Source organism: Copidosoma floridanum, unplaced genomic scaffold (assembly GCF_036245765.1).
Source record: "Copidosoma floridanum isolate Cflo_tuat_1 unplaced genomic scaffold, Cflo_Japanese_pri ptg000029l, whole genome shotgun sequence".
NCBI lineage: Eukaryota > Metazoa > Arthropoda > Insecta > Hymenoptera > Encyrtidae > Copidosoma > Copidosoma floridanum.
The window spans coordinates 7,795,016-7,812,652 of record NW_028321906.1 but is presented as its reverse complement, the minus strand read 5'-3'; the positions used below and the strand labels follow the sequence as shown (position 1 = coordinate 7,812,652).

Sequence of the window (17,637 nt, the reverse complement as noted above, 5' to 3'; positions counted from 1 at the left end):
ATTCGTTCGTGTGGCTATATACTTATACGATTTCAATGAAAATCGAGACCTTTCCCAGCTCGCGTCGAAGCCCCCTTCGTGTCAATCAATGCGGTAACGCGTGCACGGACATCAGAACGAAATAAGAGGGCAATGGGAAAGAGAGGCTGAGTCCAGAGAGAAATTGCGGAGAAACGCCTTGAAGGTGGTGTTGGTTAAAACACTGTCTTTTTGCATCGATAATAGTGATCATTTTTTTTTTTGTTAGATCATCGATAATTGAGGGATGATGACAGGGGGGAAGAAAAAAGACAATGACAATCCGCCTGCACTTTCCACTGATGCAAAAGTGCATATTGTTTTGTTTTTTTTGCTCTTTCTCTGTAGAGTCCTTGTTCAACGTCACTGCGGCAAAAGACCGAGTCTCGAGCTAATGTGCATTCGACGAGGGTTGCATGCATGCGACTGCACTTAGCTACCGGACTCGGTGATTGATAACCATTCAGTGACAAATCTATAATGGCTGTGTGGATGAAAGAAACCTTGTTACAGTAGGTACCCATGCAGCAATCGCTTCAAGACCCAGCCGTGCGAGCGACAAGCAAGCACATCCCCTGTTATTTTTTCATCCCCCTCCTCGCACGTGTCGCTTATAACCCATGTACCACAATATATGTATTTATAATGTGTATGTGTGTATAAGGGTGGGCGAGCGCGAGTGAGGCACAACAATGGACGAGCTGCGCAGTTAAGCCGTGGGTCGTTTATACACGCGGAGAGCCCTTCCGCGCACCAGTCAGGGAAAAGGAGTCGCACGCGTCCACTCCGCTCGCACACGCTGACGCAACTCGAAGGGGGTGGACGCGCTTGCATGTGCCTATATATTATGGTCTGCTTTACTTTCCCACGCGCGTTCAGCCCCCATATAGCGCAGTTTGGATTACCGGCGCGGAACGACTTTTCGGGGTTTCGGGGCATGGTTTGTTGATTTTTATGGGTTTTTGCGTATATATAATATATGGCACGAGGGGCCCACTGATCTTTTTCAATGGGGCTTTTTGTTGCTAAGCAGCTCATTGAGTAAAGTATTGATTTTTTGATCGGTAGCGCTGTGACCGGTAACTTTAATTCATGCTATTTCGTACAAGCCATCACACTGCAAACCAAGCCAATAGAATCAAAAATCACAAGAGGCTGAAGTGGAAAAAAAAAAAAAATTGACTGTCAACGTGAAATAAAGTTCGCGCAGGGGAGAAAAAGCGCAAACACGCGACGCACTGCATTATACATACACACATACATGTACCCATATAACATATACAAGGGATCTTGAAGGTTTGTCTAACAAGCTCCACGCGTATATATATACACCTACCCATGGAGAAGAGGTTCTCTGGTATAGGAGCAACAGAGGATCGCACAGGGGAACTCGTACATGTGACGACGTTCCAGGAAGAATCCCAACAGCGTGTTCCCATCTACTGACGCGTAACACATTGATTACATTGTGTCCTGTCGTTCTCCTCTTGCCACGGCTATATACATTATATAGATGTACCTACAAAACATGCGAGTGTGTGTCTTTCCTTTCTAGTGCACGTGGCCGTGACGGGGGTCACGTGGCTGATTGTGCACACTGTGCCAATACCTTGTTATCGTGAAAAATCGGTACGGCGTTCGTTACCGGAACGCATCGTGATTATTATTACGCCGATCTTTCGTCGACAATGGCACACGTCAATAACCGAGACGGAATTATGTAAGATTTTTTTTTTTTCACTCATATGGACTTTGGTAATTAATTTTTTTTCTTCCCAACCGTGTGTTACAGGTGGTTCTGTCACTTTGACGACGACAATTACGTGAACGTCGCGCGGCTGCTGAAGCTGCTCGACAACTACAATCCTCGGGAGGACTGGTACCTCGGCAGGCCGTCGATACAGACTCCGCTCGAGATCAATCGCCAGGGCGCCGACTCGACCAAGCGATCGGTAAGTCCTTAATCGGCTTTTTCTCTCGCTCCTCGTACACATATCCTGCACAGAGAGTGCCCCCACCCCCCCTCCGAGTCCTCGATAAAATTGCTCAATCCCCGTCGCGTCCTCTCCCTCCCGCCCTTTCTTTTGTGTTGGCTTGGCATTAAAAATCCCGTCCGAGAGCACGACATGTGAAATTACATTTTTCCAATTATGAAACTGGTATTCATTGGAATTAAGAGCGTACACCCGTGCACATATACCGGGAGAGGAATTAAAAAGTCCCTGGGTAATGAAATCTTCGAGAGGACGCATCGGTATGTACATATACGGTTCGGCGAGGGAGATATGGTCGCAAATAATAACGAAGGCATCGCACACTTTGTCCCAAAGAGCAGTGATATAACATCGAGGACTATGGCGAAATACTCTGTGAAAATAAAAAGAAAGGGGGGGGGGACGCGAAATCCGCGTAATGGAACCACGCCCCGGTAGTAAAGCCTCTCCATACCGATAATTAATAATTATCGAAAAGCCGAAGCAGCAGCGACCGCCGTCTCTGAAGCGTACCACGCACGAGCGCCGTGGGGGGATAAAAAGCGCGTTTTAATGCCAAAGGAAGTCTTAATTGCTCGCAGGCAAGAGCCGATCGGCCGATACGCATCTGTTATATATGTTACACGTAGAAAAGAGACTATATACGAAAGGACGAAGAAAGGGAACACGGAATTATGTTCGCGTTGTAACAAAAAGACCCGATGTGGCCCAACGGGGTGGTCTTATCGAGGACTCTCGTGTTTAAAAATCGGTATTTCCCGGGTGCCGATGCGTGCTCGGTATAAACGTGTAATGTATGTATGTACGCCCGGCAGGTGCGGGACTATCGTTACCCCAACAGTGGAAACGGCCCCGATGACACTTTGATGCCTTGATATTGCAGCGAAAATTGCAAACGCGCGGTAGGAGTACCCACACAGCCACGCGGGATTATGCTAATGTAGGCATATGTATGCGCGGTGGTGCGAGGATGCTCACGTACGGGCATTTAACCGGTGTGGTATAATGCCCTCTGCTGCGCGTATAATGTAATACTTACGCGATGCACGTATCGTGCGTTATAGTTGTTTATTTGGCGAATGCATGCATATATAAAAAAAAGTTGCCGGTGGTGGTGGCGGTGGTGGTCGTCGGGGTATTTTTTCGGTTAAATATTGGATTTTGCTCGTTGCGAAAAATTTGTTATCACCCTCTGCAAAGTTTTGCTCAAATGAATTAACTAAATGCATAATTTTGTATGAATGATAAAAGGTGAGTCACTTATTCGTATGAAATGTGTGGATGTAGGTACATACCTTTGTTTTGTTTTCCTGAATTTTTTAAATCAAAAATCAGACTGACAATACTATTACCCCTTGATTTTCCGCTTCTTCCATGAAAACAATCACAATCATCGAAACCCTTTACTTTTCCAACGCACACAGGGCCATTTCGGGGCCATTGGTTCCCCGTTTCGTTGTATCGGTGGGAACAATAATCCACACGAATCGGAGCAATCATTCGATGTAATAACAACAGCAACCAACGCATAACTACCATAATCTCGGTTGTACCTCCGATCAACAATGAGGCTTATTAATATCTCCCCCTAATCCATACCGCATATAGTTCCAAACGTGTAATAAGGATGATACTAGTGTACAGTAAAGTAAGAAAAAAAAAAAAAGAAAAAGAATAGTAGTAATAACAATAATAAAGTAGCTGGTAACAACATCGTTTCAGACACAAAAGCACATATACACAAGGATCATAAGTATATATTTTTCCCCGATGCTCGGACGAGAAATCGCGGCAAGTGGAGCAGTGGCAACAGCTATGCATGTGTACACCATATACGTATACGTACACACACGGGCACGAAATACATATAATAACATTCGATTCGAGAAGCCGATAGGTATCAGCCGGGCCGGTCTAACCAGTATGCTTATGCCGTACGTGTATATATATATACAATATAATGCACGGGCGTGCAGGCATTCCTCCTCTTCTTCTTCATCCACCTCCTCATTCTCCCCATCACGGGTGTATATGATATTCTCGGTTGACGCGAATTATACATATGTAGTATCGATGCGGAGGTCCGGATACGTATATGTATATATACCTTTCATACCTAATATATACACACAAAAGTTGGTCTGTCAAATGTATAACGCGTCGATTGGTTTCTGTAAGTAGTTATTGGCCCATCGCTCCCCATGTACACGCTAATCTTGTATTGGTATTATATATATTTGCTCCTGTTGTTAGCTGTTTTAATTTCATGCCCATACGAGTCTTCTTTTTCTTTTTTTTTTTTTTTTTTTTTTTTTTTTTTTTTTTTTTTTGGTCGAGCTGACGTTTGATTGATTGAATTTTTTCAATCTTTTACTCGAAAGAGTTGACCAGGGTTCCTCTTACGGATACGTCATGCATATCAATGATAAATTTTTGTGTCCATTTGCTCCTCACCATACCACAAACGGCTCATATTTTCGCGAAACAAGAGTATATGCTTTTTGGTAAGTTTTTCCCGTAAATATACGCCAAAGAGTTCTTTTCTTTTTCTTTTTTTTTTTTTTTTTTTATAAATTTGGTCGGTTGATTTGGTATTTTCACAAACAGTTTTGTAATAATTCGAACGTAAATGTCCTTTTTGAGTGAAAGGCATTGCCGTATTTTAACAATATTCAACCCCAACGGCATGAAAAAAAGCCTATTCTGTAAAATTTCAATTTAACTCGTACAAGTGTACTCGAAACTCGCTAATAGCTCTGCAAAAGCCCTCCGTTCCATCGCCAAGTGTACACGTATACAGGTATATACCAACCTGCCTCGTATAACGCCGCTCATAAAATTCCTAACGCGCAGCTGCAACCTATAAGTACCACCGGTTATATTTTTCCTCCTCTGACTTTTCGCGCATTCGCGGAGGAAAATTCATCAGCAGCTGCGAGCTGCTTCGTTTCCCCCCTCAACCGATGGCACGTCACGCCCGGGCTGGTGCGCCACGGACGTATAACATTATACGCGTAGCCTCCACGTATATACATATGCATGCACATGTAGAGGAAAAGGGGTGATAGTATATACAGGAATTAGACGCTATACACCGGCAGCCGAGGCCCGTATCGGCCTCCCGATCTCTCGTCCCTCCCTTCTTCGTTCTCCTTTCCGCTACACGGCGCGCATATGCAGGAATACCTTATGGGTGCACGTATACCACGTATAATATTGCGCTCTCGAGCGCGCACCGCCTGCGCATATACGTCTACGCGGGGCTTCCATTTTATATTTGCGCGCGAGCGGATGATAAAAAACAATTTAGCGCGGAAATTATGGACGACGAGCGCCGTATGTTTCTCCCGCCCTCCGTGCAGGGTGGCAGATGCCCCCGAGAGATACGCTCAAAGATATCTGCTGCTGTTGGGCGTGTGTTTACCGCGTTGGCTGTACATGGTGCGTGCACCGCGTTTAGCTCGGGTGGTGATAAAAAGAAAAAAAAAAAAAATCATTGGTATGGGTTTCAGGGGTGCGTGTATCACGTGTTTAATTACGATTGCGCGGCTCTCTCGTGCCTATATAAATTATTGTACGTGTGCGCACGAGATCTTCCTGGGGTAATTTAACGAGTTTGCGGGAAACGGGGAATCCGGGTGGGGCAGTGAAGACGCGGGGTTTAACGCTCTCTGCTGTGAAATTCACGGGATTGCTCGTTGCAAAAGAAAAACCAGGGTGGTTTGAGCACACGTACTCGCGGTTAGGATGTATACTTGATTCAGCAAAAGCGACCTCATCCGAAAAATAGCCACCGATTTTTGTGACCGACAATCATCATCACGAGGGTTGGGAAAAATCAGGCGTCAACTAACAAAGTCAAGCTCGTGAAAGTAACGTCAGCTCACCGGGGAATCATCAATCAGAGGGCGCTGATTTTTTACGGAGAGGTAATTTCAATTTTCACCGCGAGAGACGAGGAAAGATCAGAGGGGAATGCCAGGCGCTCCTTCTCTTGAAGTTCTCGGCGTAGTAAGTGTGCCAAGGGGTGGGCTAAAAGGCTACCGGAATATAAAAACTCCTCTCGGGAGGATAGATAGCGCGACGGAGCGAGAATTCTCCGGCTGCGTGTACCCACGGCAGTGTATGGTATGGAGATAGTCCGTAATGCATACTCGAGCTTCTAGTTTAGCGCCGTGTGCCGAGAGGTCAAAGCAACAGAGAGTGCATTAGCTCTTGCGTACGTATATGTACTGTAAAAACGGGATTTTCGGGCCCTATCTTTTAATGGGCAGCTCATACGTGGAGATTTTTTAATTTTTTAACGAGTGCAAAAGATTTTAATCCCCAAGGAGGAGCTGTAATTGATGGGGGGAAGCAGGATGATCAGCCCATATATTATATATCGTAGATAATAGCACTCGTTGCGCTCGTTAAAACTAGTTTTCCGAACTAAGTACGCGTCAATTGAACTTTACGCGGCTCGTACACGCGCGATGCGTGCCGTGATTATTATTACGGGCATGATACATACATGTGGCTGTGGTAATTTCCTCTTTCGAGAGAATCCGAGGTTAGTGGCTTCTCATCGCGTCCTCGTCATCGCTCGAGCTCGTATCTTTGCAATAAAAATGTAGGTACTCTCGTCATTCCGTAAAAAAAAAAAAAAAAAAACCACCGTAATGTGATGCTACGTTAGATGAAAAACAACGCGTGTGTATCTTCGAGTGGGCTCGTCTTCGATCACGGGGCAAACTCAATTTCATCGATTCGAAGAGAGTACAGAGACGAGAGAAAGAAATCTGGATACAGCACAGGAGGGCTCGTCCTCAAATATAGGGATGGGACCTCCTCCAGAGAATCCGATCGTCACTAAACGCCATTATCTTGTCCTCCGAGGGCGCCGGGCCATTTTGCTCACTTGCACTCACACGAGTACAAATATGTCGATCGCAGAGAGAGAGAGAGAGGGAGTAAAGTAGAAAAAGCCCGGGGGCAGATGCCGACGAAGCGAGCATTGTATACGTGTACGAGAGGAAAAGAGAGAGAGAGAGAGAGAGTCGGTAATAGGGTCTGCGCAGGAGGATCGGGGTCGACGCGAAAATGACCCTCGGCCACGTAAGTACCATTTATCCGAGGATTGGCACCGTCTCTTTTGCGTGTGCTCTTCCTCTTCTTCTATACATACGCCCGCGAGGAAGCTCCGCTGCAATATGTTCCAATCTCTCACACGTATACCCAAGTATCCACACGTGCGTCTTGTCCTTCCTTTCCTTCCGATTCTTTCTCGCTCCATGTATATATACCCCCGACAATCCCAGGAGTAATGCTCCGTTCGCTTAGCCTTTTTTCCATCAATTTTATCGAGCCTTTGCTCCATCCAAGCTCCTCGTTTCTTCTCACGGGCGCTTTTAGCTCGTATGCGGCGGGATAATTATTTTGTTTGAAGGGCAAAGGCGATGGGGTCTGATCAAAGAGGGTGCGTGATTTCGGGCATTTTGATCGACACGAAATTGGGACCGAGGGACAGGTTAAAAGTCTTGAGGTTGGCCTCCTTTAATTGGGGCTCGAGCACTCGAGCTCGGGGTGAGGGCTTTCTTTACATTTAATCGTGTAAAAGGAAAAAGTGAAATGAGAAACGTGTGATACGTGCAAAGTTAATACTTTTTTGTCGATTTCAACGAATATCGATCATCAATTGCAAACATAAAATGCGATAAAAAAACACCTCTCTAATCCGTCTTCTGTGTGGATGAAAAAAAAAACACGCTCACAACGTCAGTTACCTCAAACGACCGGCTAACCCTTTTCTTCCCCTTTTCGTCCCCTTACTTGGACCCAAAATTATCAAGATCGTCGAAAATTGTGCCACCGAGACCTCGCACACTTTACACGTTTGTACGTATAATACACGTACAAGGCAATTTCTCATCCTGCACTAATTGCTGATGGTAGATACAACCAGATATCAGCTCTTCCGGGCATGACCTACGGCCCCACAAGTTCCTTTTATTAGTTAACTTCCACGGCCGTATCGAGCACTTTATTTTTTCCACAATTACTCCACAGCCCTATGTGTAATCATCGCCACTATACTTGGGTGGATTCGCATGCAATTAGATACGTAAGTAGAGGATAATGGTTCATTCTGTACGAAAGTTTTTTTTCTTTCTCTTTTTCTTAAGAACCGTCTCATTATCCGTGCTATCGTACCACTCGAGAATTTTTATAAGAAACTGTGGATCGATTTTCCTCCGAATCACTTCAAATTTAATAATATCATGTAGTGGTATAACACACGGGTAAGTCTAAGTTTATATATTTCACATACATAAGAGCATCACGTGATTCCGTAATCGTAGAAAATCACAACTACCTAATGGCGCTTGATACGTGAGAAACGACCTCTCCGTTGCGTTAAACTAAAACCCGTACATCTTCAAATAAATAAGTTCAAGGAAGTCGATAATAGCCATCCTTTTTCGCATTTTATACTGGTACAGCATAGCCGGCACGCGATCCACTAGACCACGTCCTTCTCAAGTTGACGCTTTGTGAATTGAGTCGCGCACACTTGACTGGCGGATCACCGAAAACGACTACGACAAGTCCTCCAATTTGGCCATTAATGTACGAGGGACCCTGTACCAGGCAATTTTTGACCAACGCGTTATACAGATGCGCATCTGCTACGGACTCGAAGAAGTAATGATGCGGGTAGCCAGGATCAGGACCTGAGAGTAGGGGGATGCAAGGGAATAAATTCACTCGAAATGCGTCGGTCGATGCAAGTAAAGTGCTCTAGGGTTTGGTACAAGTTTCCCGGCAAATTTTACGATAAACGCTGATGGTTTTAGTTTGATTAATGGTATAAAAACCACGTTTATTTTTCCTTACACATGTGTGTAAAAAACAATGTCAGAGTACCACTATATCCCCGTGGGACGTACTTAATAATATTTGAAAATGAAACAGACGACGCTTTTTTGCCTCGGCGTATAAATACATGGCACTCTGGGAGCGCAAGAAAAGAGAGCTGGATCCCAAAGAGAAGCGGATGAAAAAAAGCACCGGCGTCGAGGAGTCATCTAGATGTACCTATACGCGTACGTACGAAAAAAAAAAGAGATGCAAAAAAAAGGGGAGAAAAAAGAGTAGGTAGAGAAAAAGAGCCGAGGAATGCGCGACATGTGGCGCGCATCCGCGAAACCGCAGGTCCGTCTGTCTGTACGCGTACAAGGGGGCCGCGCGTCAGCGCGATTTTTCTGCCGGTTAATTCTCCACCTATCTCTTCTTCATGTATTTTTCTCTTTTGCGATGGTGGGCGCAGCCGACGAATACGCCCGAGATGTATATTTATCTGCTTGCAAAAAAAGGCGTGCGAGAACTCCAACAGAAGCGACGACGATGGTAATTCGCATGCGTCGCCGTAATGGAATAATTATACATGCCCTTCAGGAGTATTGTTAAATAATCTCTTGTTTGAATGCTCGAAATGGTCTCGGTGGCTATTATACAAAAGCTCAAGTTACACAAACTTTATTGGAGAAAAAAAACTTGCTTGATTTTCTCAAATTCTTGTTCCAAAGCGTCCTGCGAGTAAAAGGATAAAGCCGCTTATCGAGTACAATATAAATATTTGATCGTCCACTCAAGGCAGTACACGCTTTCAAACAACTGTACAACACGTTGCCCGGTAATATGCGCTTACTGTATCAAAGTCCGGATACGCCTTGCGTGAAACAACGGCAGCATCGGTGGTTTGGAGGTCGAGGAAAAAAAAAAAGGATAACCGAACATCGCCAGCGTCCGGTTGTCTCGATTCAACCCCCCGCCCCGCCCCTTGGCTCGGTAGTCCTGTTTGCGGTTTTCAGACACTCTACCATCACCACCGCCGCCGTTGTACCGAAGTAAAGATGAAGAGAGGGAGAGAAAGAGAAAAATTGTCGTCCCGGGATTTTGAGGGAGGGAGGGAGGTCCGTTCCGCGGTGCGTGTGTATACAAGAGTTATATCCGCGTTGAGGGACGAGCATCAGAGAGGCGATGCGGAAAATTGGATTTCTGTGCCGCCGCCGAGGATCATAATACCGCGTACCGGTACGTCTCGCGTGTTTAAATATTTAAGATTATATACGCATACACATGGGAGAGGCGAAGAGATTAAACTGTACGCGTGGTTTTTTAATTTTGTGTGTCTTGGCGTTTGGTTTTGTTGTCCTCTTTTTTTTTTTTTTTTTTTTTTTTTTCAGTGATTTAGGATGGCGTGGTTTTGGCCTGTTTGGCGCGCCGAAGCATATTTTAGAAGCGGATTATTTCGTTTTTTTCATCATACGAACACAGTCTCCTCCTCTCTTTCTCACTTTTTTTATTATTTCAGGAATCATTATGCGCTGTTTGGAGCCTAAAATGGTTTTAAATATTGTCGTGGATTTGCAACGTTATAATAAATTTCGGGGGTCGCACGATTAACTCAACTATTAAGACAAAGGATCTTTTCAAGAGCATAATATTAGAAATCACTGCATGGGAAACATAACGTGTACATGTGTACAGTGTAGATTATAGTATGATGAAGATTTTTAGAAATAACAACGGGTGGTCAATAAGAAATATAAATAAAAAACTTTGAGACATAAGGTTACACAAAAATATACTTCAAGTTTGATGTAATATTTGAAAACTTTCTGCCACAGGACTCGATTGCGCAACCTTTTATGCATCATCATTATTGGAACCGTATAATACCCCCGTGCTGTAAAAAAAAAAAAAAAAAAAAAAAAGGAAGGAAATCGATTCGTTGGGTTATGAATTAAAATATTCATTGATTCTGTCAGAGCCAGCTTAAAAGATAAAAAATAAAATAAAAAATGGCCAAATAACAGGTTGGAGCGTCTCTCTCGGTCCACTGTAAATCGAGAAAAATCAATTATTCATCTTTGGGCTTTCAAAACCCGCGTCGTCCGCCGCCTAATCTCCTTCTCCGCATTTAAATGAAGCGTCATCCACTTCTGCCACGAATAATCGCGGAACATCAGAGGCAAGCGAGAACAGCATATCCTTTTATATTTTTTGCTCACTCCCTATGGTTCCCATTCCAATTTGGCTAGAAAACAGTTCCCATCGTATCCATATAGGTGAGCCTCGTGTCATATTCCGAAATATCACTGCGGATTTACGAGCCTCCGAGATTAAGTACTCCCCCTCTCCCAAAAAGTAAAAGAAAAGAATGCGAAAAGAGAATTGGAGGTCCAAAATAAAAAAAAGGCACCTGATGGTCCAAAAGGCGCGTAAAATCGATTAAAAAACCAAAGAGTGATTTGCCACTCGTAAATAATTTACGAAAAAAAAAAAAAAAACAAAAAAAAAACACAATACCGAGTGCATGTGTACGGTTAAAAGCTGGACGCAACGCATCAGCGAGAGGCGACGAAGGTAATTAGAGTTTACCGTTAGTTAGCACTGCTGCTCATAAATCTCCTATTTCCTTGCTACACCCATCTATGCACATTACCCATATGGAGCCAATCTAACTTCACCCGAGGGCACCCCGAGTCGTCGTCCCCTTTTGGGCTCCATTTCTGTTTATCCTTTCGTTGTCCCTCTCTCCCGCTCCGCTTCTCCTACCCACACACACACGTGTGTACAGCAGGTGTATAATAATTTAGACGCATGAAGAAGGAGCTTTTGCCCAAAGACGCCCCCCACAAACGCCTCTCTAAATGCAAATAAATGCCCGCTGCGAGAGCGTTTTATAAAGAGTCGGTGTCTCCCTGGAATTTCGGCGATTTGGAGCTTCCCTTTGTCCGAGTTACGAAACGATGAGCTACCGAAACAGTTGAATCGATAAATTTACCCATCAACAGCAATCGACCGTTTGTTAAAAAGTTTCGAGCGCGTACATATTTATGTGCAGGTACTGTGTATATCCCCCGCACCTCTATAATAAAGTTTCAATAACAGCGATAAGAGAGCGTGGATGAGCGGAGGGAAAAAGGAAAGCGAGGCGAAACCGGTAAAGGGAAAAGCACGGGGCGCCGTAACTCAGCGGTATTGGCGCGGGGCAATCTTTACGCCGCGCCAAATCACAAGTTCAAGCAAGAAGAAAAAAAAAGAGAGTAGAGAAGAGGTGTATAACGGCAGAGAAGCCTATTTCGAGGCTGTGCTCGGAGGAGGCCCGTTTACCTGCTTCTTCGATATTATTATTGTTATGATGGCCAAGCCCAGCGTGCAGTTGGTATACACGCGGGGATCTTGTATCTATCGCTCCCTCCACCGCAAGCCGCACGCGAAAACCCGCGAGTCTCTCTTCGCAAATGCCATGGGTATATAATATGCGTTTGGATATAGTTGAGATTCTAGCACAAGTTTGTTTGCGCGTGTGGAAGCCGTACAAAGTTATTACACGTGCTTGAGATGTTTCCTCTTTACAGGAGGGCGGGGGAGGGGCTTATCTGGAGCTCTTGTTTCAAGTGCGCTTGAAAGGGGTTATTGGAGTAACGGTTCCGCGGGGGTTTTTTCGCACGAGAAAATTGCCTTGAGATTCCATTAGGTGATACGTATTTCGTTAATTTGATGAAGACGATTGGGGCACGCTGTGAAAAAAAGCAAAAGCAAAAAGTATGTAATACCTTTATGACCATTTTGTAAAATGGTAAATGTGTTTTTTGCACAGCAAAATGTGATGCATCTGCCCAATTGTCGAGTCGACCAAACGACGTATGGCTCCTATATTTGCATACACATATTTTTCTATATGAATAATTCACGAGGGCAAATATCATCGTAGTTTCGCGCACATCTGCGGGTAAGAACAATTTTCAAGTGCGTAATCGTCCTAAAAGTTGTATTTGGCATGAGGTTCGAAGAAAACTGCAACCACATTCGTAATAAAGTCAAATTACATTTCTAAAAAATTAGGAACATCTGCCCGGCTACATTGCGTTTTCGGTCGCATGAACTCTCGGGGCGATGAATTAATTTTGGAATGACGACGAGCAAGCAGGGGAGTAGTACAGTGCGTGTGGTGTAAGGACGTGTTTTTTGGCCAATTTTCTCCGTAAAAAAAGAGGGACATCGTCGTACGAAATTTTGAAACAATAAGGGCCCACTTCTTTCCTTTCAAATGCCCAATGTGCTCTGGTGTATGCAGTTAAAGGCCTCGAATGCAAATTGTTGCCGTAAAAGCGCACATGATTATCCTTCATCCACTGCAACCGATCTCACGTGGCCAAAACACTCGAGCCCAAATCTCGTATTTTCACTTCAATATTCAGATTTTTCGCAAGTACACAATTGACATCCCTCTGAACAAAAACAAAATTTATTGTCGTGTAACCACTCGATGTATCTTTAGTGAACCAAACGAAAGAAACAGTCCAGTGCAATCAATCTTATTACTCTCGTTAACAATCCAGCCCGGCAGCAAATCGATATTTTAATCATTTTTACACGCCCGTGGACGCCCATAATTTGCCGATTGCGCACCTACTTACCGATACCGCGTCCTACAGCCACGAAAAAAAAAAAAAATCGAAAGAAAGGTCAGTTTGCGCTCGTGGCCATGCTTATACATATACACATACGCATAAACATTCACCCAAGCCACTTGCACCACTTACACATTTGTATAATACGTATGTGCGTACGAGGGGGAGGGGAGGTAACTTTCCGGTTTCTTCTCTCCTTCGCGCACCTACACACGCGTACACATATACCTACATACACGTAAAGGTGTACTGAAAAGAGCTGTGCAATAATGATGACGTGACGAGGAGAAAGACGCGGGCGCGCGTCACCGCGGTGGCGTGGCTCTCGTTAATTACAGGGAGATACCCTCCCTGGGTGGGGGGTGATTACGGGATTCGACGATGGCTGCCCCCCCCTCCTCCGCCTCTTTGTCTTGTCTTTCGCGCTACTGCAGCCGCGGCGGTCGCGATCTATAATCTCCTCCGTTCCTGTCTGCTGCACTTTTATGACGACGGAGGGGGATGTTTTTCTCCCCCATACCCCCGCTTCGAAAAGTTGATTGGATGGCCATAATTTCGGGGCTCCCTCGAAACCACAGCCACGATCAACCGGTCGCTTATGCGTATATATATTTTACCCACACGCGGTGCTTAGCATAAAAGCTTTCATGTGCGGAGATCGGTTGCGCAAAATCGAAATCGAAACAGCGGCGTTGGATTGGAGTGGCGATTCATAAATCCTTCCCTTACGTGCAATACATTTGTATTGTGATAATCGTTTGGCATGCAAAACTTGGCTCATCGATTTTCGTCCCCGTGCAGTAGCGAGTCGTACGCAAATAAAAGTATACCTATATGTACACATCACCGACATACTTGGGTCCACGTACAGATAGTCGCAGAGCTGCAAATAGGTATACATAATATATATATACCCTACAATAGTGCCAAGTGCAAATACACGTACGCGCGCGCTCTCTCGCGCAATCTCGTCCGTTCCGCCGAGATAAATTGGATAAGTGGCGAGAGAGAGAGAGAGGAAGCCTCGGCGCCCGACTCTTGCCTCCTTCCTCCGCGATCTATCTCCTCTTTCCGATTCTCTGTATCAGCGAGGAAAATCGATTTCTTGCAAGCGCACACGCGCAGGAGCTCTTGCATTTAAATTTGAAAAGGCCCATTTATCTCGTTCCGCATCGATTTCGCGCAGCGTCCGTCGCCTGGTTGAGCAAACAGGAAAAAGAAAGAAAAAAAAGAGGAGCAAACAAACGTATACGAAAGAAAAAGAAAAAAAAAAAGATCGGCAGAACAGAGAAAAGAGCCACGGACGCGGTGGCGGGTAATCGCGCACTGCCGCACTAATATACGGAGACACGGGCGATGCAACGGCATATTATACATGTACGCGTATAAGAGCAGCTACACGCATAATACGCGAGGCCTCCTTTCATCTTATCTCCGCGGGATCGAAGATTTTATATACGCATATATATGTGTACGAGCCGCGCGTCGTCCTTCTTGTTGTTTCGCTCGTCGATTTTATGCAAGCTTTTTACGACCGGCACGTCGCTCGTACATTATATCATACATTTTTCACTCGAACTGTACAACTTACCGCCAATGGTCTAGTTTCCTCTTACGACCAGCGGGTGTCAATGAAATTCCCTCTACACTGTATGCCGTAAATCTCGTTTTTTTTTTTTTTTAAACCAATAACGTTGCAACTATGCGGTACACGGAAATAACTAGAATTTAGGCACAATAAGTAGGATGTGTAGATGCAGCCTCTCAAAGAGGGGAGAAAAAAACGAAGAGAGAGAGAGGTAGACAAATAACAATAAAAATAAAGCCAGAGAGTACAGGGCCCCGGGGTCTTTGGGGGTGAACCAGTTCCTTCGATTCATTAATAAAATATGATTCCTCCCTCTTTTTCTCCTTTGGCCGTGTATCTGCTCCTCATCTCTTATTCCGCGCCGCTCTCCATTCTTCTTTCCCCCCGTGCGCTCCTGGTATTCCGTTTCTCTTATTCCCCGTCGTCTCGGAGTCGAGTGCATATTATATACGTGTGTGCTGCAGTCGGGACCACGCGAGGTCGATGCGGAGGAAAAAAAATAAATAAAAAAAATAAAAACATTAACAAATAAATAAATAAGCTTGGGTATACGGTGTACGCGCGCACGCCAGGATTCTCAAGTAAATTACGAGCCACGGCGAGAGCTCGTCTGTTTATTTAGTACTCGTAACATTGACTATTATACAGGTACATGGTTATTTTTACGTGTGTTGGGTGTACCACGCAGGGTAGTAATCCTATAGATTTGCGGTCGTCAATTTCCGTTTAACAGAGCAGGAGCAAGGATTCGCTCTCGTGTGTTGAAACATGACCACCCTATACCTATATACCTGGCGAGTTGGGAAACCGATGGCATATCCATTTCGATTTTTCAAGAAGCATATAATAGTTGCAATGCTTCGGTCCTCGGGACATTGGTACGAAAAAAACCTTTGGCTCGACGAGAGAACGGGTAATCGAAAAAAGAAACAGACGACGAATGGGATGGCGTAGGTATACTACTTATGATCCTCCGTGCGCGGTTTATTTAAATTGTCGGGGACCCCTTAGCTCCCGCGCGCGTGTACCTTACAAATGCAGCCGGGGAGAGGAGGATATTTGGTCCTCGCGTATTTATACATATATATGTACAAGATATATACACTCGCCTCGAGGCACCGAGGAATGATTTAAGAGCTCCGGATAACGATCTCGAGGAGGTGGGGATTGAGTTACATTTTTTTTCAATGCTCTCGTACTTTTTACTCTGCCGGGCAAAAGAGCTTTTTCGGCTCGACGAAACGAAAAAAAGGAAAATCGCATACACCTTGATTTACGCAAATATCCCGGATAATGAGGGGGGGGGGTTCTCTTTCACCGCTTCTCCGATCGCGCTGCGTTCATATTTTTCATCTTAATTGCACGCACACGGGCTACCTGTAAATCGTAAAAATCCTCGCATGATGATCATGCATACACACGCGGTATGCCAACTCGTATAGGATTGAGGTCTTTAGCGTCGATCCGACTCCGCCTCAATTTTTTTTTATCACGCACAAACTCGTCAGTTAAGAGAATCATTTGAACGATGAATTCGTCGTCAAATGTGTTGGCTGTGATTAGTAATGAAACGTAAAATCGGCCAACGAATCAGAGACACTATCTCATGACGAGGCACTTTGTTGCGATGAAACTTCATTAACCTTTAACAAACAAGCCGTAAGGAAAAAGATTGGCGTTAAAAGTAAGCCAAGCTCCGAATCCAGACGTCAAAGGGAAGAAAAAATAATAAAGAAAGAAAGAAAGAAACACCAAACTAAACGAGAGCTTTACACAGCGGAGGAACGGCGCCCATTACACAACGAAAGCTCGCCCGAGAAATTCCGACCGATGCAGTTTTGGTCTCGTCGCGGCGCATGCAAAACGAAACTCGCTCCTCCTCCTGTATACGTGTACCTATATGCATGCGCATACCTTAAACAGCCAACAAACAACATCCGCCATTTATCCCAGTCCTCTTTCTCTCTGCATACATATAACGTACAAACAAATGTAGAATATTATACCTGCATCGCAAAGCGCGGCGTGTATACCTGTAGTGTCGTCGTTGTCCTCCTCCTCCCGCTCGACAGCAGCAAAGTACCAACCTACTGCCTATATACCTCCAAAACGGTAGGCAGAGCGAGTATATGGGTATTTGTCTCGTAATATGTTAATACACAATGACGCGGTGCTTAAAAATCGTCCGCGAAAAGTCAAAGAGGGCCTCTGCGCCGGGGGGGAGGCGGTACACGAGGATGAGGAATGGACCCAACCGACGTTGGTACAATATAATGCATCGGTCGAGGTAACTTATATATACGTGTGTGGGGGAGGGGGTGTACATTCATGCAGACCGAGAGAGCAAAAAAGCCGAGCTACTTTTGCTCCGCGTTCCTTTTAACTTTTTCCTCTTTCCTTCCCCCTGTGTGTCCCTTTTCTCTTTTCCTGCCCCTACTTTGGTTAGCAGTACTACTTGCACTGCTGCTCCTACAAACGACTCGTATTTTGATATACACGCCCGATAACAGACCTCGCGATGCGATAACCATCTACGCCGGGCAGAGGAAGCTGCTACTCTTCTCTTCTCATT

The 17,637-nt window shown here is 44.9% G+C and overlaps 1 protein-coding gene across 2 annotated transcripts in view; it reads left to right on the top strand.

Moving 5' to 3' along the window:
• fng (Fringe glycosyltransferase) overlaps window positions 1-17,637 on the top strand; it is a 94,781-nt gene that overhangs the window by 51,703 nt on the left and 25,441 nt on the right. For both annotated transcript variants that reach the window (XM_014349747.2, XM_014349746.2), the window contains exon 5: window positions 1,811-1,970. In XM_014349747.2, the coding sequence (XP_014205233.2) occupies window positions 1,811-1,970 (160 nt within the window). The remainder of the gene's footprint in view (window positions 1-1,810; window positions 1,971-17,637) is intronic.